The sequence below is a fragment of the Grammomys surdaster genome, unplaced genomic scaffold, assembly GCF_004785775.1.
Source record: "Grammomys surdaster isolate TR1022 unplaced genomic scaffold, NIH_TR_1.0 173, whole genome shotgun sequence".
Taxonomy (NCBI): domain Eukaryota; kingdom Metazoa; phylum Chordata; class Mammalia; order Rodentia; family Muridae; genus Grammomys; species Grammomys surdaster.
Window position 1 is genome coordinate 3,150,710 of NW_021604621.1, and position 21,339 is coordinate 3,172,048.

Below are 21,339 nucleotides of genomic sequence, written 5' to 3' on the forward strand. Positions count from 1 at the left end.
CTCTTTCTTTCTTTCTTTCTTTCTTTCTTTCTTTCTTTCTTTCTTTCTTTCTTTCTTTCTTTCTTTCTTTCTTTCTTTTTGGCTTTATTCCCAAATTCTAGGTGTGCTTCCACGAAGGTCCTCCAGGAGCGGCTATGCACTGCACAACCCTAGGAGGGGGTGCCATTCACATAGACTATAATTGAATGGCGCCACTAGGGTTGTGCAGTGTACAGCCTGTACAACTATACTCGGCGATCCTGGCATCACGGATTAATGTATTAGTGCTGTCTTCATCAAGGGTGTGGACTGGGGGAGAAATATAGGGTAGTATGATTCAGAAGTGTTCCCAAGGAGTCTGAAACAGAAGCTGCTGCCGTAACCAGGAAGAGAGAGTTGGTACTTCATTCGTTTTAAGCCAATATAATAGTGTCTGGTATGAATGTGTATATTTTATGTATCTTTTTATTCAGTGATGAGCATTGTAATTAATTCTACTTTTTGGCTATTATGAATAATGATATTTTAACCTCTGTGTATTAGATTTTGGGTGGGCATATGTTCTCATTTCTCTTGGCTATAGAAGTAGGATTAGGGGCTGGCAAAGTGGTTCAGAGATTAAGAGCACTGGCTACTTTTCCAAGGGACCCAGGTTCAATTCCCAGCACCCACTTGTAGACTCACAATCATCTGTAACTACGGTTCTGATGCCATAACCACACATACATGTGTTGCACAGACATACATGTAGACAAAACGCCCATACACATAAAATAATAGAACAAAATTAAGCAGTAGACTTGTTGGGTCATGTATATTATAACCATATTTAACCTCTTGGGGAATTGTCAAAATGTTTTCTAAAATATCCACAATGTATTATATACCTACTAATAGTGTAGGAGGACCTCGATTTCTCCATATTCTTTTGAATACTAATAATTGTTATTTTAAAAACCTATATGACATGTGTGCCTGTGTGTGCATGTGTGTAGTGTGCATGTGTGTGTCTGCTTATTTATGTGAATGAATGTATATGCATGTGAATGCAGGTGTGTGCAGGTACCACTGTGCCTGTTTGGAGGTCAGTGGACAACCATGAGTGTCATTTCTTGCCTTACACTATGTTTGAGGCAAAACCTCTTGTTCCTTGCAGCATATGCTGGGCTAGCTGGCCTACCAGTGTATGGATTCTTCTGTCTCTTCCCCATCTTCGTGTAATTGTGCTGAGATTACAGATGCATACTCCTGCATCCAAGTTAATATAGGCTCTAAGGATCTGAATACAGTTCGTCACACTTTGAAGAAACTTGTATACTGGATCATCTTCTTAATGCTGATTGTCTCCTTTACTGTACCTGTGTTGTTGTTGTTGGTAGTGCTATTTCATTGTGGATTTGATTTGCATTTCCATGATGTCTAGTGAAGTTGAACATCTTTTTGTGTACATATGGACCATTTATATATTTTCTTTGGAGCAATGTCTATTCAAATATTAAACGTATCTCCTCTTTGTATTTTTCTTCTTTCTGCATTTTATTTTACAAGACAGAGTCCCACTATTACCCCCTGTTGACCTCAAACTTGCAGTTCTGTGGTGCTAGAATTATAGACACTATACCATCATGCTGAGCTCTTAGCTTACTTTTAAAATTGGGTTGTCTTTAAAAATTATTAGATTGAGTTATGTGTGTTTGTATGTGCATACATGTACACACATGTGTGGAAGTCAGAGGGCAACTTGCTGGAGTCAGTTCTCTGCTTCAAGCACTTGTGTTCCAGGGATTGGACTCAGATTTTAGTTTTGTCAGTAGATTATTATAGACCTGGATACTACATCATTGTCACATACATGGCCTGCAGCATTATAACTATTTGTTTCTCAGTATCCTTTGAGACCCAAAATATTTTAGTTTCTGAAAAGTCAATTTTACAATTTCTGTTGTTTCTCAAGTTTTTAGTGTAATTTAAATTTATTCTTTGAAATTTTTCAAATATATTGGGCTGGATAGATGGCTCAGCAGAATACTGGCTACTCCTCTAGAAGACCTGGGTACAGTTCCTAACATCCATACAGCCATTCACAACTATCCCTGATTCTAGTTCCAGGAAATCAAATGTCCTCTTCTGGCATCTACGGTCATAGGTGGGGTACAACTACCTGTAATTCCACCTCTAGGGGATCTGATGGCTCTGGCCATTGTGGGCACCTGTGTTTACATACACATACCCCTCCCCACCACATAATTTAAAATAAAATTTTAAAGAAAAATTCCTATGTGTATTCAGTGTGTTTGGTCATACTTACTTTCCCACTTATGCCTACAAATCTTCCAGGTCCCCTCAAGTCTCTTTCCCTATTTAATGTCTTTTGTTTTGTTTTGAGACAGGTTGTCACTATTTTTTTTTCCCTCTGGCTATCATGGAACTATGTAGACTAAACTAGCCCCAAATTTAGAGATATCCTCTTGCCTCTGTCTTCTGAAGGATGGGATTAAAGGTAAGCACCACCAAACGAGGCTTAAAAAATGATTCACTTAGTCCAACTAGAGCTGTTCATATGCACTTGAGTAGTATGGGGCTATCCAATAGAATATCAACAAAGAAAAAGTGCCTATATCTGTAAAAATGTTGCCAATGGTGCCTTAGCCAAGGGTAAAGGCTCAGAGGACCTGTGTTTTGATGTCATATCATATAGAGATGTCATATCATTATCAAATCCAAAGCATTAATATATATTCCTATGTTTTTCACACACCTTATACGTTTGGCTCTCATAGCTATTGCTTTGATTTTGAGTAACCCACTGCCAGTGGGAAGACATTGTTTTGCATGTGAATAAGCTGGTCCATGACCGTTGGATACATTCTTTCTACCTTTAAATGGTCTTTTCATTCCAGCTGAAATCAGTTGTGAGGGTTTATTTTTAGACTTCTCAGTTCTGTCCCATCATCTTTGATGTTGAGACCACACTGCTTTGGTTCCTGTTGCTTTGGTTGGAGTTGTGTAGCTGGGTACTGTGAGTTTTACTTGCTCTTATTTTGGCTATTATTGTCACGTGAACTTGAGGATCAGTCTGTTACTCTCCTCAGTCCCTGGGATTGTGATAAGAACTGCAGCAAATCTGTCATCAGAAATTCTTATGGAGTGTAATGTGACCAGGCACTGTTTCAAGAGTAGAAATATGACAGTACTTTGAACTAGGGTAAAGGGGGACAGATGGAGGACACCTGGAGATTAGTAAGGAAAAGTTACATAGCAAGTTAAGTAAGTGATAGGGATGAAAGTAGGAAAATATATTGAAGATAGGCTCCAGAACCACTCAAAAAAGGTGAAGTGGTTTGCTCGGGTAGTGGCTACATTTGAGGATAGGAGGCATCAGAATCAATAGCTCTGAGGTTTGAGGAGAAGCTGATTGATTGGCTCACAGATCCTTTTCCCCTTTCCTTTCTCCTCTCCTCTTTTCTTCTTCCCGACCTTCTTATCCTCCCCCCTTTTCCTTCTTCTTTCCTTTTTAAAGACAGGGTCTCTCTTTTATGTAAAACTCTAAGTGTACTGGAACTCACCATGTAGACCAGGCTGACCTAGAATCCCAGAGATCCATCTGCTTCTGTGTCTCAAGAGCTGGGATTAAGGTTGTACAGTATCACCCCTGGTTTCTTAAAATGATTATGATTTATAGGAAGGTTGCACCTGCCACCTTGCTTCTCCAAATGTTAGCATCCTGTGTAATTATGATACAATGTCAACGCTGTTAGTGTTGGCATAGTAGTTTAATGAAGTTGTACTCTCTATTCAGGTCCCAACAGTCTTTCCATGAACCCTCTTTTGCTTCTCCAGGATCCAGTCTAGAGTCTTACATCATCCCAAGTGGTCCTGTCACTTCAGTCTCTTACATCATCTGAAGTGGTCCTGTCACTTCAGTCTCTTCTAAGCCTCCACAGTCTCCCAGTTTCTTTTGTGATCCTGGAAGTTTTGAAGAGTGCTGGTCAGTGAAGTTCTTTATGTTTTGACTGAGATTATGTAATTTGAGTCAGATTTTCACCAAAATGACATATTCTTATCTGTCACAAGACGTACATGATGACATGTATTGATAATGGGATGCTAGATGTGATTCCTGCTTAGGGTGGTTTCTATCAGGTTTTCCCAGGGTAAATGACTGTTTTAGAAATGGTATCAGCTTTCTTATTAACTACTATGTCTTTAGTGCTTCTTGGCTGCAGCAGTTATGGTTGCAGTGTTGGCCTATTGGCAATTTTATGTTTCTCTCATTTCTTCTACCTTTCTTAGTGGGAAACCTACCATATGGAAGGATGAGACCATTTCTTCTATTTTTAAGAGTTGAAAAAACAGGGAAGGAAGGTAACAAGTTCAGATTTAGGCATGCCACATCAGACATATCTGTATACCATCTACTTGGAAGTCTCCAGGAAGAATTTGGTACCCACATAAAAATAGAAGTTGAAGCTGTGACAGGACAACTTTAGAGATGCAGAAATGGAGGTTCAGTAGAAAATACCAGCACAGCATCACCAGGAAGCCACGTTGGTGATGGCCTTGATTATACTGCTGTGGCCTTGTTTACTGGAAGGAAACATTAATAACCAGATCTTAGCTTTCAATTTACTGTGCCACTATGTGCAACTGTGTCATAATAAACAGCTATTTAATGTCCCAAATTAAATGAATCTAACAGGCTGTTGGAGTAGAGGGGTATAAGGGCAGTGTCTGGAGTTATTGGAGAAGACTTTGTGGAAGACATAAAACTTGCCATGCACTTTGGTGGAATTCACAGTACAAGGAAAAGGGAAAGGGATGTGTATCCATTGAGGATGACACTCTCTATAGGGCACACTGAAGTGAGATTATACTGTCCACTGACCTCAGTAATCTATCGTTCTATTCTGACACCAACTCTATGAGATAGTACTATTGTAATCTTCATTTTACAGATGAGGGACTTGAGCCTAAATGGTTAAATATTTTCTCCCTTTAGGCAGCTGGACAGGAGAAGCCAAGTCCTACACCAGAATGTTATTAATGTGAGCAATTTAGGACAAATTAAATAGAGTGACTTGCAAGCTTAATGTAAGATGTTGCTGGTATAGTTCATCTTAGGAATAGATTTTTCCATAGAAATCGGATGTATAGCTACTAAATATTTAGGGTGGGCTCTGTGCTAGACACTGTGCCAAATACATTAGCTTGTTTTATCATATTTGATCCTCTCTGAATCCCTGTGAGATATAAGTCCTATTTTCAGCCCCATTTTACAGATTAAAAAAAAGTCCTCTTCTCTCAAGGCCACGGGGTTAGTGAGTGTTAGAATCTGAGTATTGATCAAGTCTCCCATGACCAGAAAACCTGTACACAAGCAGTACAAGGAAATGTGTGCCTGGAATCTCAGCATCCAGGAGGCTGAAGCAAGAGGATTATGAGTTAGAGACTAACCTGGGCTATTTGTGTGATCCTGTCACACAATAAAAAAAAAAAAACCCAGCCGTTTAATCTGGGTGGATTTGTTTAGGAGCCTGGGAGTGGCTATTGTTTGAGTATGGACATTACTAAACATGCCTTTACACTTCTTATTCCACACTCCTGTGGTTGGCCAGCCAACCCTAATAATTTTTTCTTTAAGTCTCTGACTTTACAGCTTCCTTGTTCTTAGGCGTGCTTATTCCCATGTATCCAATTGTTGAGGGAAACTTCTTTGTAACACTTCTTTCTAACACTGACGAAAGTGGTAAATTCTCAGAAAGAGGTAAACTGGGAGAGCTGGTGCTAGGATTGGACCTTTAACCATGGGTATATTATATGGGAGTTTCCCTGGGGGGTTAGTGTTAAGTCTGCATTTGCATAGTAAATCAGAAATAGTCATAAGATGGAAAGGTTTCCTGGGATACCATTCTGGAATAGTGTATAGGACTACCAAGGGCAGTTTCTTGGTATTGCAGGTTGATCGATTGATTGATTTGGGACAGTGTTTCTGTATTATTTCCTTTTCTGTTGCTGTGATAAAACACCAGGACCAATTCACGGAATAAAGAGTTTATTTGGGCTTATGGTTCCATAGGGACTAAGAGTCTTTAATGTCAAAGGTGGTAGCAGGCAAGGGAAACTGAGGGCTTACATCTTGAATCATAAGCAGGAAGCAGAGATAGAGAACTGTCAGTAGGTGAGGCTTTTTTTAAAATTCTTTTCTTAAAGACATACTTCCTTCAGCAAGGCCACACCTCGTAAACATCTCCAGACAGTGGTACCAAATTGAGACCAAGGGTTCAAATGTTTAGGACTATGGAAGACATCTTATTCAAACCAGCAGCTTCACTCTATAGTCCACGCTGCCTTCAAGTTCACTCCGTACCTAGACTGGCCTGGAATGCGTCCTTCTAGCTCCGTTTCTCCCATCCTGGGATTATAGATGTGAGCTACTACAACTGGCTTGTATTATAGATTTCTGTGGACCTACACAGTATCCAGTAACTGTGGACTAAGGTAACGGGTAAATTATTGAATGGGCATGTAATTGAGTAAGGTGAAGCTGTTAGAGATTAGGCTGTAGAGGGAGCTGGAGAGATGGCTCTGCAGTTAACAGCGGGCTGCTGCTCTTGCAGAAGACCCAGGTTCAATTCCCAGCATCCACATGGTAGCTAACAACCTGTCGGTAACTCCAGCTCCTGGGAATCTAATGCAGTCTCCTGGCCTCTTGTAGCACTGCATCTATATGGTGCACAGACATACAGGCAGATAAAAATAGCCATACATATGTATGTATATGTATGTATATATTTTTAAAAGTACTTTTTAAAAAAATGAACAAAGAAATGAAGCCATAGAAGCATGTTCAGGATACAGTTGGCATATTTAAGTGATAGGTGGAGACTGGCACACAGATGCTCTTATCCGCTGTGCTTTTCTTTAGGTATTGGCCAGCATTAGGAGGATTTCAAAAGGCACAGCAGAGTGGCATTTTAGATAAATCCTTCTTGTAACATTGTACCTGGTGGTGGGTACATAGGGAAGAGATTGTCACAGTAGTCCAGAGAGAAATGCTGAGGGCACAAAGGTCCAGGGAGTGAGTAGAGCTTCAGGAAAGACTTTGTACAACCCAGGAATTTGATCTTCCCTATGTGAGTATTACCCACTCCCCTGTGGTAAGTAACTCACATGCATGTGTTCTTAGGAATCCTTAGATATCTGGGTGTCTTCATTGGAAGCGGAACCAGGCAAACCGGAGGCAGAGGTCTAGGACCTAAATGCTTGTGTGCTAGGCTACATGTCAGTCTCTGGGCTCGTACTCTTCATTGCCATTTGACGTCGTTCATCTTCTCTTCAGTGCTCAACTGGTCCAGCAGCTCCTTTAGGATGGTTTTTGGTAAACTTGGGGCTAAGATAATTGGGGGCATGAATAGAGAGTAGGAAAAAATAATAGTTGAGAGGATGGGGCGGGGGGGGGGGGGTCGGGATGGTGCCTAGAGCAATAGTGGTTAAGAGATAGAAGATGAACTGAAACAGCCACCGGGTAACTGGAAAGCGTTAAATGTACTGTTTTCTGGGCTGGACTTGTATTGGGGGGGGGTTCACAGAGAATTAAGACTGTTTTTTTTTTTTTAATAGCATCTGGGCTTTTTTTTTCCTGTACTGACTAGCCACAAAGACTTCAGTTTTATAAGGGTTTGTGAATCACATGTACCCACCAGACCTGGGGCTGAGATGAGTTTGAGCTAAATTGAGCTTGTGTGGGCATTGCTGGATCTGTGTGGTGGGCTGCCCTGTTGGGTATGTTTTGATATATCTCATGGTGATCAAAATAGATCTCACGAATGTATGGTAGTACTGGCATAAAACTACTGGAATGTTCTTTGTGTGCTGTGAATGCAGTGAACGGGCAGGGCTGTAGGGAGAGGAAGAGCCTAGATGGCAAGTACATTGAAGTGGAGGTTTCTCAGAAATACTTCTTCCTCAGTCTCTTCATCTGTGAAATGGGGTTAAATAACATGGCCCTGCCTGTCTTGTGATGTGTTGGTTCTCTGTAGCACCATTCTGCTTGGTCCCAAATTTTGCTCTTTGCTTGAGCCTGAGCCCAGCAAAGCCTGAGCCGTTTGGAACATGGATAGAGAGTCGGTGCTGAGATATGCTGGCATCTGTTCTCATCTCTCATCTTTTGTGTTTGTACTTCTAGGTGTCCTCTGTTTGCAGCTCAAGGAATGTTTTAGTTTTCCATCTGGCAGTGTAAACCATATGCTGTCAAAAATTTGGAGGTGTCTGGAGCCATCCAATGAAGGGGATAAGGACAGTAAAGGCAAGGCTAGGGACCCTTGGGCTAATAGGTTGAAATGTTATTTTTATAGTGCATGATCGAAGAAGGGTGATGAGAGATTTGGCCTTAGCCTGACTAAGCAGAGGTTCAATTTCAGAAATCTTTCTGGTGGCTGAAGGAAGCTGTGGGTTTCCTAGAAATGGAATGCATTGAATATTGAGGTTGTTTTGGTTTTTGTTTGTTTTGTTGTTGCTGCTGCTAATGTATTCACTGTATTTGACTCAAAGATTGCTTGCCAAAAAAAAAAAAATCCCCTATCCTGGTGATGGGTATAGACAGGCAAGGTGAGAAAGGCTGGAATGTCAGTTAGAAAGTTTTGGCCCTGTGAAAGTAACTGTTGGCGAGTTCATGTAGAATCAAGGCTAGATTAGCTAGCTGTCTCTTGAGTGGTGGCAAATAATATGAGAATGGAGTGGATTGAAACTGGAGGCTTAATCTTGATAGTAGGTTCCAGAACATTTGCTGTGCAAAAGGACAGAACTAGTCAAACACTTACGTGTTTGTCTCCTCTAGGCTGCCAACACAGAAAATTTAGACTTCATTTGAGGTTCTCTATTGGATTTTTGCTTTCTCTTTGACATGTTGCAAGTGTCTGGCTATTCCAGAAGCCCAGGAGGCTGCTGCCATGACTCTGGGGGTATTCTAGATGAACTGGAGACCTTTCCAAGGTGGTTGGGGCCCGGTATCCTCTCTGTACCATGGCTTCAAAGAATAGGCTTTGGTAGGACTGATGGTGGGTTTGGGCAGCCTCCCAATTGGTCCTTTGCCTAAGGCCTAAGGTGAGTAACCTTCCTGCTGTGTCTGGGGTAAAGAACACCAGCATAATTTAGTTCTTTCTTGGACTGCTCCTGAGGGCCAGACAAGGGTGTGGGGAGGAAATAGTATTTGCAGAATCAAAATTTCAAGTACACAATCCTTATTCAAAATGAGTAGAGTTAGATGTAGTTCAGAAATCAGCTTGTTTTGGGTGTTTTAGAAAAGCAACGCCATGGATATTTTCCGTGTACTCACAGTGGGGCCTGGGGCAACACCTCACATAGTGAAATACATCTAATTTCTGTGGGAAATACATGGAAATTCCCCATAAGTACAGTAAATAAAGTGTGATTTGCCTCCATTCAAGTCATGTTTTGGACAAGCACACAGTTTCTGTTGTAGAGCCCTTTGAATTTGGGGTTTACCAATAGAGGATTGTGGACCTGAAATTATCATTGAAGTTGCGCTTCAATCAAGTTGACTCACAGAGAAAAGGCATGGGGTGGGCACTGGTGGGTGGCTCTTCCCATGGAGGGGTTCTCTGATGGGGTAACGGGGATGATGGATTCTCAATGGTGTTAAGCCACTGTCTTTTCCGCGCTCCCTTCTTTTCCTCTTAGCATGGATTCTCGCTGCCAAGCAGATGTCTTCCCTATAGTCCAGACTATTCTTCTCAGCGTAGACTCCAACTGAAAGGAGGAACAAAATGCCAAAGCATACACATTTGGCAAAACCGACAAGCCCATAATGCAAATTTATCAGAGCTCTCAATGTGGCAGGCACAGCTATCGATGATGACTTTTCTACACCACAGAATGAAATCAGTGTGTGTTAATCTAAGAGCAAACACATAGCATGTTAGGTGACCAGGAATGGCTGACCTCATTCCATCTGGAGCTGTTGTTCAGCATGCAGATGTGGTGAGGGGAGGTCTCAGGATTGCAGATCAGGATGCTTTAGCTGAGAATCTAGGAGCTGCATGGTTAGCAAATTTTGTAAAGGCTGTTTTGGTCTCGATGGCAGTTGAAGACCAATGTGAAGGCCAAACAACTGCAGGTCTTCACGGCCTGGAGTCACACCCAAGATCAGGGACCTCATTCACCCACTAGAATGACAAGATTCTTTTGGCTTCCATTTTTTTTTTTGTTTTTTGTTTTGGTTTTTCGAGACAGGGTTTCTCTGTGTAGCCCTGGCTGTCCTGGAACTCACTCAGTAGACCAGGCTGGCCTCGAACTCAGAAATCCGCCTGCCTCTGCCTCCCAAGTGCTGGGATTAAAGGCGTGCGCCACCACCACTCGGCTTTGGCTTACATTTTTGCCTGTCATGGTAACAGGACTTTAGAAAAATCACCTCTGGGTAGACATGTGTAGAAACAAACAAAATTCAAGTGGGGTTTAGAGTCTGGGGTGGCAGTTTGTTAGAGTTGTAGGAAAATTCAGAATGCCCAGTTACATTCAATTTTCAGATAAAAATCAAGCAATGTTTTAATAGAAATAGGCTTCATGCAACACTTCCAGCCTACTTACACAAAAATATTATTCACTGTTTCTCTGGAATTCTAGTTTAACTTGGTGTCCTGTATTTTCATGTGCTAAATTTGGCATCTCTGGGTATTGATAAGCCCACCTACCCCCATGGGAGGCAAACCAGATGGAATTCATGTGCATATTTCATGTGAAGAATCTATTTTTGCCTGCCCTGGGTTAAAGCTTCAAAGATTGGCTACTTATGGTATATTGAAGTTGAAATACTTAAAATTCTACACACACACACACACACACTTTCTCTTACACACACACACACACACACACACACACACACAAATACAAATGTACTTTGGTAAACTATCTGTTTGCTTTGTAAGCATACAAATTTTAACCAACACACAAAACGTAATTTTAACCTTTCTAATTTTTTACATTTTTTTGGTTTTAAAGTTTTTTTAAAAAAATATTATTAAAGGAAGCACCAAGTCACTGTGCTGAGTGTTTTGCTTTCTAACCATTCTTAATTCTTCAATTGCAGATCTTCCTCCTGGCCTGTCCTCCATGTCCGGGAGCTACCGTCATCTTCAAGTAAGAGAAAATTATGTTTTACTCCATGGCCCTTTTCAGGCAGCTCTTTATCCATTTAATGACAAAGGATGATGTGGTATCAAGTCTGTGGCCTGTCCTGCTTGGTCCCCTGGCCTTTCATGAGGAATAAACCTCTGTTAGGATCCACTGAACTGTCGTGAACATGTTGTATGTGGGTTAATGGCTGTTGTTGAACTCTGGGAAATCCCACTGTACCAATTACACAGGCAAAGCAGGGTGGCTTGGCAGCTTGTTGTTCTGCTTACATTACTCTGAGAGCTGTTGAAGGCCACATAGCTTTATTCCATAGCCCTCCTCTATCTATCTCTTCATTGAGGACGTGCTATTGAAGGCCTTTGTTTTTGTGTCTTTATGGCCATTTTTCCTTCAAGTGCAAAATGAAGCGACAGGGATTCTGGGAATTGAACTCAGGGCCTTATACCTGCTGCACTATGTTCTACTACTGAGCCATATCCGTAGCACTATAAATCCTGAGTTTCTTTAAAATATCAGTGAGCATTAAATCCATTAAAGTATACTCAAGCAAATCATGTTTCTCGGAAGGCAGGATTACTTAAATTAAATTAGTAAGAGTCCCAGAACCCTCATTTTAGCCATGAGTTGTGATCATCTCCCTCATCAGACCTTTTATGAGAGTTGCTAATTCGAAGGTAAATGGGCTGAATTAATTTCCTCTCCCCCACCCCCACCCGCATGTTGGAGCTATTTGTGAATAGTGAAATGGCCAGAGGGAAGGAACAGGAAGTAATATGCCTAGCAGATGCTTGGGTAGTTGTGAGTAGAGTAAATGGCTTTCTGATTTACTTAAGTCATTAGAGTGTGAGGTTAAGGGAAAACTACCCCATTTGCTGCTGCAGACAGCACCGCAGAATAGCCACTTAGCCTCTTGCCTTAGGTGAGTACCTTTCTTCCGGGTGACTTTTTATATTTTATATGGACAGCTCCCACAGAAAAGGGCAATTTAACTTCACTCCCCCTCCCTTGCCTTTTCAAAATGAGCACAATTATTCAGTGTGATGTTTTTAAAGCAACATACATTGATTTTATTTCATTAGGATGAAAGCAACAATTCTCATCAGAAAATAAACACCACTTCCATCCTACCCTTAAGAGATAATTTTGGTTATTGCCTTTCTTTCTTTCTTTCTTTTTTTTTGATAAGCAGATATCATATTGTTTACTCATTATTACTATTTTTCAATTTAATGTACTTATTTTATACTTATAGATAAACATGTAAATATGATTACTAGAGTTTTTTCATAGTGGTCCTTTGCATTTTCTTTTTTTAACTTGGGCTACTAGTTGACATCAGTCCTCCATATATGAAACCAATGTGGAACTTTCTGCATCTTTCTCCATGTGAACGGGCAAGCTCATGTGGCTTGTAGACATTTTTGTTAATTGTTTGCTTTAGTTCTTTAATACAACCTGCTTTTCCATTCAAAACTATCTCATGGAAATCTATCAAAGTCTACTGGAATGTCCTATTTAAGAAGGGCTGCAAAGTATTTCATAAGTCTACAACTTACCTTGGCATTTCCATATTAATGACAATTTAGTCTCTGAGATAACCATTACTGTGCACTAACCTTGTATATTATTGTTTTCAATTTATATGTGAGTTTGCATGTGAGTGTCTTGCATATTTTTCTTTTTATACAAATATTATTCTTATATAACTTCTGCATTACCAAAGATGGATAAACAGTTGTGTTAAAACAGCATATTACATATTCCCTGCTTTTTCCTGTAAACTGAACATCCATCATTGTCAGCTTTTCAATGTTTTATGTACTAGTCTCGAGTTATTCTCTGTTCTCTTTCGTTGGTTTGTGTGCCACGATTATATTCACTTGATTGCATTAGTTTAAAATTCATTTATTACATTCTTGTCAGTTTTTCCTACTTATACATTTTAAAGCTTCCTTTTACTCAATATTCCATTCGAATTCTTCTAAGATTCTAATTAGACTCATGTTACATTGGCTTGAACTTTTTAATTATGTAGTTCTTTTTAGCCAAGAAATTGTATTTCTTTGCATGTTCACATCTGATTTTGTGTTAATTAGATCTATTCTTTTCTTCTTATCTATTCTATGCTTTTTAATATACATTTCTCAAAAATTAATAGCTTTTTCCTGTTGGGACTTGAATACCTTCCTCATCTCCATGGCTAAGTGCTATTTGCTGTCAAGGAAAATGATTATTGATTTTTTAAACAAATATTTAGCTTATGTTCAGCTATTATACAGATATCTTATTTTGGGTAAATTAAATTTTTCTTGTATCTTTTCAATACTTACATTTTTGTTGCATTTTGTAGGAACTTAGATAGCTAAAGAAAAGTCATTTTGGTGGCCTAGTCTAACTAAAGATTTTTTAAATCAAAATGTTTTCAGTGTTCCTTTTATATTTGCTATTGGAACTTGTTTATTTGGTTTTGAATTTTCTTTTTCTTTCTTTTGTTTTTTTGTATTTCCACATTGACTTCTGAGTTTGGTTGCTGTATTTTATTGGCATCTGGCATTTGAAATTTTGTTTTTCCTCTGTTTTACTTCTTTTCCTGAGCACATTACAAGTTCTATGCTATTGAGCTGTACCCCTAGCTCTCTTGATTTTTTTTTCTAATACAATGAATTTTCTTGATAGAATTTCTGGTTTTGAAATACTTTTATATTACTGAAGTAAGTCTACTGTTTATAGTATGTTATTATTTTGATTCAAAGCTGAAGTTTGTTCATCTGCATTTTGTTTAGAATGTGTCTTAAAGTATTAATAAGTGAGATTGAAGACTAATGTGTTTTTTTCATTAGATTTGAAGATTAAATATAAGATGGGTAACATATAGTATAAAAAAGTTTCTTCTTTACCTTTGGTCTGTACTGTTTTAGTTACAATTAGAAACTGTGTCCTTTGAAGGCTTGATGAAACACTTGTAAAGCTCATCTGAACTTGGTACCTTTTTTTCCATTATGGTAGAGCCATAATTACATCTTCAATGTCTTCTTTGGGAACTAATCTATTCAAATCTTTTTACTTTAAATGTGGTCATTTGTGCTGGTTATCCATCTGCCTGTTCTTTATCTTCATATTTGTTGCCATTAAGTTTCAGTGAGTATGCAGTACTTGTGATCATTTGAAGAATGTTTCTTCATGTAGTCATTCTTTGTTGGTTGAACTTAATCTTGTATGTTTTCTGTTGGCTTGGCTGTATTTAAATTTGCTCAGCAAGTACATTATCAATTTTTTATTGCTATGTAGACTAAATTCTTGGATTTATTAATCCTTCCTATCTTCCTTTTAAGTGGTAAGACCATGACTGTGTTATTCTACAGTTCAAACATCTCAGTGTACACAGATAGGCTCTGCTGTAGGCCAGCACCGTCTACCTATTTCTTATTTCTCTACTGGTGCTTTGCTAGACCAGTCATTTGTAAGTTTGCTAGCTTCCCAGCTAAACAGAACTTGCCATGTTCTTTGCAGAGACATGCTCGGTCACTGCTTAAAAAAGGGTTATGATGTGTATAGCAAGCTGCATAGCTCCACGCTGGGCTGGGGCTGCCAGTTCTTTTGGTGGTGGAGATGGGGCAGGATTCTCTACAGGGGTTTCATGGTCTGTTTCACAGGGGAGAACGAAAGCTTGCCAGTGTTCCAGCTGGGTCGTGAGCATTTCATTTCCGTGCACCTCTGCCGCCATGTGACTTGCTAAGTGCTGCTGCTGTAGCCTGCTGCTAGAAAGGCTGCCTCAACAGAAACCCTGTGTCTGAGATGTAGAGCTAGAATTGGCAGGGTTTCTACTTGGCTCACCACACAGCAACCTTGGGCATGGTAGTCTTTTGAACTCTAATCTTACCAACGTCTAGAATTCTAGCCTGGTAGCTTACTGCTTCTGCAAGCCCCCTATCTCCATGTTTCTAGGTGCCTTTCTCTGTGGATGGTCATCTAGCAACCCCAGCATTGTTTGTTTTGTTGTATTTATACATGCAAGGCTGTTCTTCATCTCTTTGGATCTGAGGCACTTTCCTTTGCCAACTTAGAATGGCTTTCCCCTTAAGAGTAGTCTACCAGTACTTTCTATGGCTACCCTATAGAATACCTTTTCTTATACAGGTTTGACTAAAATCAATACATTCTGCCCTATGTGTGGAGGTTCCATGTCCCCAGATTCAACCAACTACAGACTGAAAGGTTTGTTTTGTTTTAAATTGTATCTGTACTATCAGGAGACTTTGTCATTATTCCTTCAACATTGATAGTCCACACAAGAAATTATTCAAATGTACATAGTACTATACACATGTTTACAGTGTTTACATTGTATGAGGTGTTGTTACAACTAACCTAGAGAGGACATAAGCACTGTGTTTATTTGTAGGTTATACACAAGTGCCACAACATTTTATATAAGGGACTTGAGAATACATGGAGGTTATGTGCAAGGGCTCCTGGAAGACAGATTGTATCTGTGTATTCTAGAGACTATTTAATTACTGGTTGGTCTATTACCAACTTTTAAGGAAGTATCTGTCTCAGTCATCATTAGGAAACTCATCCTGGTATTATGTGAACCAGTTGGGTTTTTTTTTGTTTTGAAATATGGTCCCACTATGTATCTCTGACTGGACTCCAACTTACAGAGATCTGCCTGCTGCTGCCTCCAAGCACAGGGATTAAAGGTGTGGACTGCCTTGCCAAACCCACCATCTTAACGAATAAGATTTCCCTTTGCCAAAGAAAAGGAGAGGACAGAGCACCATGTTGAATTAGCCAGGAAGTCCCTCGGCTTTACTAAGTATTCACTGCAGCTTTTTCTCAAGCCTTTATTTTGTTTTCCTTTATTACAGCAGATCTCAGATATATGAATGTTACATTTATTCTCATCTGTTCTTTATACACTTCTATAAGTTCTGATGTGGACTACCAACTCATGTTACTAGTTTTAGATTAGGGTATTTCTCATTTTACCTGAATAAATATATGTATGTGAAGTTTAGAAGTTTTTATCTTTTCAGTAAATACTTCTTTTGCCTTTTATTTGCATTTTTGTTCTTAATTTAAAAAGGACTTACTGTAGGCATAAACTTTTTGCAACCTACTTTTAGAAAGAGTTCAACCTCCTCTAGCCCACTACCCAGCAGAGATAGTAGTAGAGAAAAGTTACTAGGATATGGGGGAAGTGGACCTGTTCAGCAATAGCTCTTTGGGGGAGAGCTGTATCTTCTTGGGCAGCAGTTCAGTCCTGTAGCAAACACCAAATACAACACAGCAGCTGCAGACCAGTCCTCTAGGCAGGCAGACACCAGGCATGAACCAGCAGCTACAGTCCAGTCCTTTCAGCAAGCAGACACCATTAATGAGATGGTTGCTATACAACAATTTTGCTTTTATTTTGGTCATGTTGATTATTCCCTCCTTCACGCCATGAATATTTCGTATGTATGTATGTATGTATGTATGTATGTATGTATGTATGTATGTAAGTAAGTAAGTGTTTGAGACAGTGTCTCACCTCATAGCCCAGACTGGCTTGAAACTGTGTATCCTGGTATAGCCTGGAATTCTTGATTATCCTGTTTCATCATCCCAAATACTTTGCTGCAACCAGCTTTCTCCTTGTATTTTTATGCCTGAAAAGATACTTTCCTCATTGTAAGATTAGTTGTACAATCCAGTGTTATACTTTTAAAAATTATTAAATGTGGCCATATAAAATTCATTCTAGGAATAGGGTGAAGTAGGACCATAGTCTACATTTTTCTCTATGTAATTTTATTCACTGTTTCTTTCGTTATTGTTCATTTGTTGTGACAGAGAATCTCATGTGAGCAGACGCTGGCCTTTTCTTGATCTTCCTGATTATACCTTTCCAGTGCTAGGATTAGAGGGATATGTCATTACACCCAGCAAAGATTTCTCTTAAGGTCCTTTACCACAAACAACTCTTTAATAAGTATGTTCTCCTATGTGTTAGGAATTAGCTCAGGGGATTGCTTTACTATTCTGTTCATCTCTTGGGTTTTAAACCAGCTTCATAATCTTTTAAACCCTTTTCTTTTTATTATTTTATTTTCTTAGCATAGGAATTTTGCCTTTATGTATGTCTATGCACAACATGTGTACTCGGTGTCCATGGAAGCCAGAAGAAGGTGTCAGATTCCCTGCCACCATAGTTACAGACAAGGCACCATATGGGTGCTGGGAATTGAACCCAGTGTCTCTGCAAGACTAACCAGTACTTTTTGCTGCTGAGCTAGCTCTCTAGGCCCACAAGACATTTCTTGATGGAAAGAGTAGCACAGAGTATCATGGCCTTCATTGGCTGGGCAAAGGGACAGGTTAAGGCCCCAGCTTTATGGTATTTAATTTGTAACAGCAGGTAGGTAGACCAGATTTCTCTTTGCCTTCTCAGTCTGCTCTGCTGCCTACAGTTGTTTGTCTTAGCTACTCTCAGTTGATCTTCTCAGGTTCTCCTCCACACCTGCCAGGATTTTGGCTGCATTTACTTGAGCTCTATAAGCACTGATATCATCACAATGTTGAATCTCTTCAGCCAGGATAAAACATGAGTCATTTCTTAATTTCTTGAAATTTTCTTTTATATTCCACAGTGTCCATGTGTGTCTGAGTGCATGTGTGTGTTTCCTACATATTTCTCAACAAGGTAATTTTAAAACAGGTTGTAGCTTATGATCTTTTATTATATCTTCTGTTACTACTCATGATACATAGGAAAAGATTTCTAGTTTTCTATGTTTGTTTTCTATTGGGCCATTACACTTAATTCTTATTTATATAATAATTCTTCAGATCTTAAGCCCTGGATCATTTTGGAAATATCAATTTCTAAATGGTAAATGTATCTCCTTTTAAAGAGAGAACTGTTTTTTTCTTTTGGCTCAAGCTCAGTTGTATTTGCTATAGTTTCTGGGATCATTTTAAATAATAAAACTGGCAGGGCTCCTTATCTTGTTTCTGATTTTAATGGAAATATTTCTGGTGTTCCATTTATTCAGAATATTTTTATATTTGATATTACTCGACTCTTAACGTTGGCTATCATTGGCTTAGGTTAGATGTTATAATATGATGAAGAAATTATTTTGTTCTTAAGTTCACTTAAAGACTAAGGATTCTTTCTGTAACAGTACACTTAAAGATCAAGGATTCTTTCTGTCCATCCATCCATCCATCCATCCATCCATCCATCCATCCATCCGTGCATCATCTATTATATTGTCAGGGCTTTGGACAGGCAAGGCAAGTATGTTCCTGCTGAATTGCATTGCATCCTCAACCTATAGGTGGCTGTTGAGTTTAGCCAATGCTTTCTGGGAAGAAGATGTGCCTTTTCCCTGTGACCTCCTCATTTGGTATATTATTGTGATAGAATTTCTCACTGCAGCCTTTGCAGGACTGCTGGTATAACGTCTTCTTTTCGTCTGTGTGCTTGCAAGAGAATCATCTGGTTTCCTTCCAATGAATGTGATTGATTTCACTCTGTCACCCCTGTTAGGAAACTTAACTCTCTGTCATTCTTCCCTACATTTTGCAGAGCTCTCTTTTCGACGCAGCTTGTTGTTTTTTCTTCTCAGTGTGCTTTATTCTGGTCCCTTTTAAAAATACCTGCTTCCTAGAGTCCAGGTTTTCTTGCATACTATTCATGATCCACTCAGTTTTTAAAATCCTTTCTGGTTCATACACTAAATTCGGATGTTTATGCTTCTCCAAGTCTTCAGAATGATATGCGTTTCCCCATGTGCTGCCAGACATTTTTATAGGAACCACACTGGCTTTTTTGTATGTCAATGCATATTCAAAGGAGGATCTGTTATTTGTCAAAGACAGATTGTGTATACTGCCTTTAAATATTTTTATATTCTCTATGGGATTGGTTAGGACCACTTCTCAGCTCTTTGCTGGCAGGTTGGTGCACACAGCTTTTGGCATGTTTCTCACAGTCTAGTAACTCTTCAGATTATCTACCCCAATCTCCCAGATGCTCTGAACAAATAAAATGTGTAAAAAAAATTCATCCTCTCCCACAGGTGTAACTCCCAGAGTTTCCCTTGTGACGCCTTGCCTTCTCAGTATTCAGTTTGCTAGCACCAATCACACCGTATTCTATGGGTTTGATCTTAGAGAATTGATTGGAGCCTCTAAACAGATGGAGCCGGTGGCTTCCAGGCATCACTGATTAGTACCTGCAAGCAGTCGACATGCTGGGGAGGAGCAGCTCTCCAATTTGCTGATCACTAAATGAACTTTCGGTTTGCCAGCCATGAGGCTGCTCCTAGCAGAAGGATTTAGTAACATCTCCCTATCTTTGTCAAGGACTTGGCCACAGATTCCCCCCCTCCCCACTTTAGCACCACCCATATTGCTGATGAAGAGTTCTTGTAGATTCTGGATGTCAGTCTGTTTGGCTATGAATTTTTACTGTTTTGGGGAATTGGATCTTTTTTGATACTGTATAGATATTTGAGTGAGAAGTTGGGAGAGGCTATGTTAGTGGTTGTTATCCATATTTTAAAGTAGAAATCTAGGGTATATTTGGTTTGGGGTGACTTTAAAAAAAAATAGAACAAAGGGCTAAATATCAATATTTGAGACCTTAGAGCCTCATAACATAGAAACAGTAAAATTTCTGACCTTGAACAACTTTCTTTTGATGGTGAGAAAGGGGCCTAGAAATATGTAAAGAAATAAATATGGCTATGTTCCAGTAAAGTTTAGTTAGATAAATAGATGTCAGAGTTGCAGGGGTTGCTGGTGGTAACAGTGGTACAGTGTCGTTACTCTTTACTCTTAATGCCGACTTGTAAAACAGCTAATATAGGGAATTCATGGTAGATATCTTATTATACCACCTAAAGTAAGAGTGGGACCATAATTCGCTGACCCTAATGTTAGGAGAATTAGGTCTAGCATACAGAAAGTCCACACTTGAGGGGCAGAATGAGGTTCAGACTGTAAAAAAAAAAAAGAGTAGTCCTGTTAATTAGACGATAGTAGGTAATTTCTTGTCTACTTAAAATGAATACCTCGATGAGGGATAAGAGGTCCTTGAAAATTGAAGATATTCCTACTGACACCAGCCTAAGGTCAGTAAAGCTGGAGTTAGTCTTCCTGTCTTCTGATATAAGCCTCAGGACAGGGATTTTTTCTTTGGGAAACTTCTGATATTACAGTCTTCCATCACGAGCATCTTAAAAAACAAACAGAGGCCCTCGAGATGTCTCAGTGGGTAAAGACACTTGCTGAACAAACTTCACAACCTGAGGTCAATATCCGGAACTCAGACCAAAGTGGAAAGAAAGAACCGATTCTACAAGGTTGTTCTCTGGCCTCCAAATGTACACCATGGCAAGCATGTATCCAGTCCCATCCCCTAATAGTTAATATTTCTAAAATAACCCTCAGACTGTGCTTGATTATAATAATACAATTGGTAATAGTACTATTTATCTATGATCTCATCTCTTCTCTAGGCTGGAAAACCCTGGTTCTTAAGTTTTCGAGCATAATTGATACAGGAACACTAGATAAAGAGCAGACACTGGTTGGGGCCTGTTTTTGTAAGCTCAAGGTGAAGATTCTCACTTGTCACCTGGAGACCTGGGCCTTTACATCTGGAAATAGCAAAGCCCTTCAGAGCCAACTGCTTTTTTCTTGGAGGGGCACAGAGGATATTCTCTACCTCTCAGCTCGAAGTCTTTGCTGCCCCTGTCTGACTAACAACTATGAACAGCCTACATTTCTGCTGCATTCTCCAAGCTTTCCAGGAGTTAGAAGTTGGGAAACTGGGTTGTGGTGTGTTTAATGTTGTTCCTGGACCACAGCAGATCCAGGTTTATTTTCCACTACCCTTGTGAAGTTAGAGGAAGGCTAAGATCTCAAGGGTAGGGGGCAACAAAGTCATCAGTCCTGGACAAGGAACTCCTGTGAATGTAAGCAGCCTGGACCTACATAGCAGCTTCTGAGCTCCCTGTCTCTTTTGGCTGTGTTAGCTAGGCTAAAGGTGCTGTTGTCATCACACACTAGAAAGCTTTTACATCCCTTCCTGGTCTCTGAATCCTACTGCCACAGATCGATGTCATTTTCAGCTTGTTTTTTGTTGCCCTGGTTGCACTTTTTATCCATCCATCCATCCATCCATCCATCCATCCATCCATCCATCCATCC

At 39.7% G+C, this 21,339-nt stretch overlaps 1 protein-coding gene across 3 annotated transcripts in view; it reads left to right on the top strand.

Annotated features, from left to right (window-relative positions):
- Tmem164 (transmembrane protein 164) overlaps positions 1-21,339 on the top strand; it is a 151,878-nt gene that overhangs the window by 54,435 nt on the left and 76,104 nt on the right. For all 3 annotated transcript variants that reach the window (XM_028767496.1, XM_028767497.1, XM_028767495.1), the window contains one exon: positions 11,084-11,133. In XM_028767496.1, the coding sequence (XP_028623329.1) occupies positions 11,084-11,133 (50 nt within the window). The remainder of the gene's footprint in view (positions 1-11,083; positions 11,134-21,339) is intronic.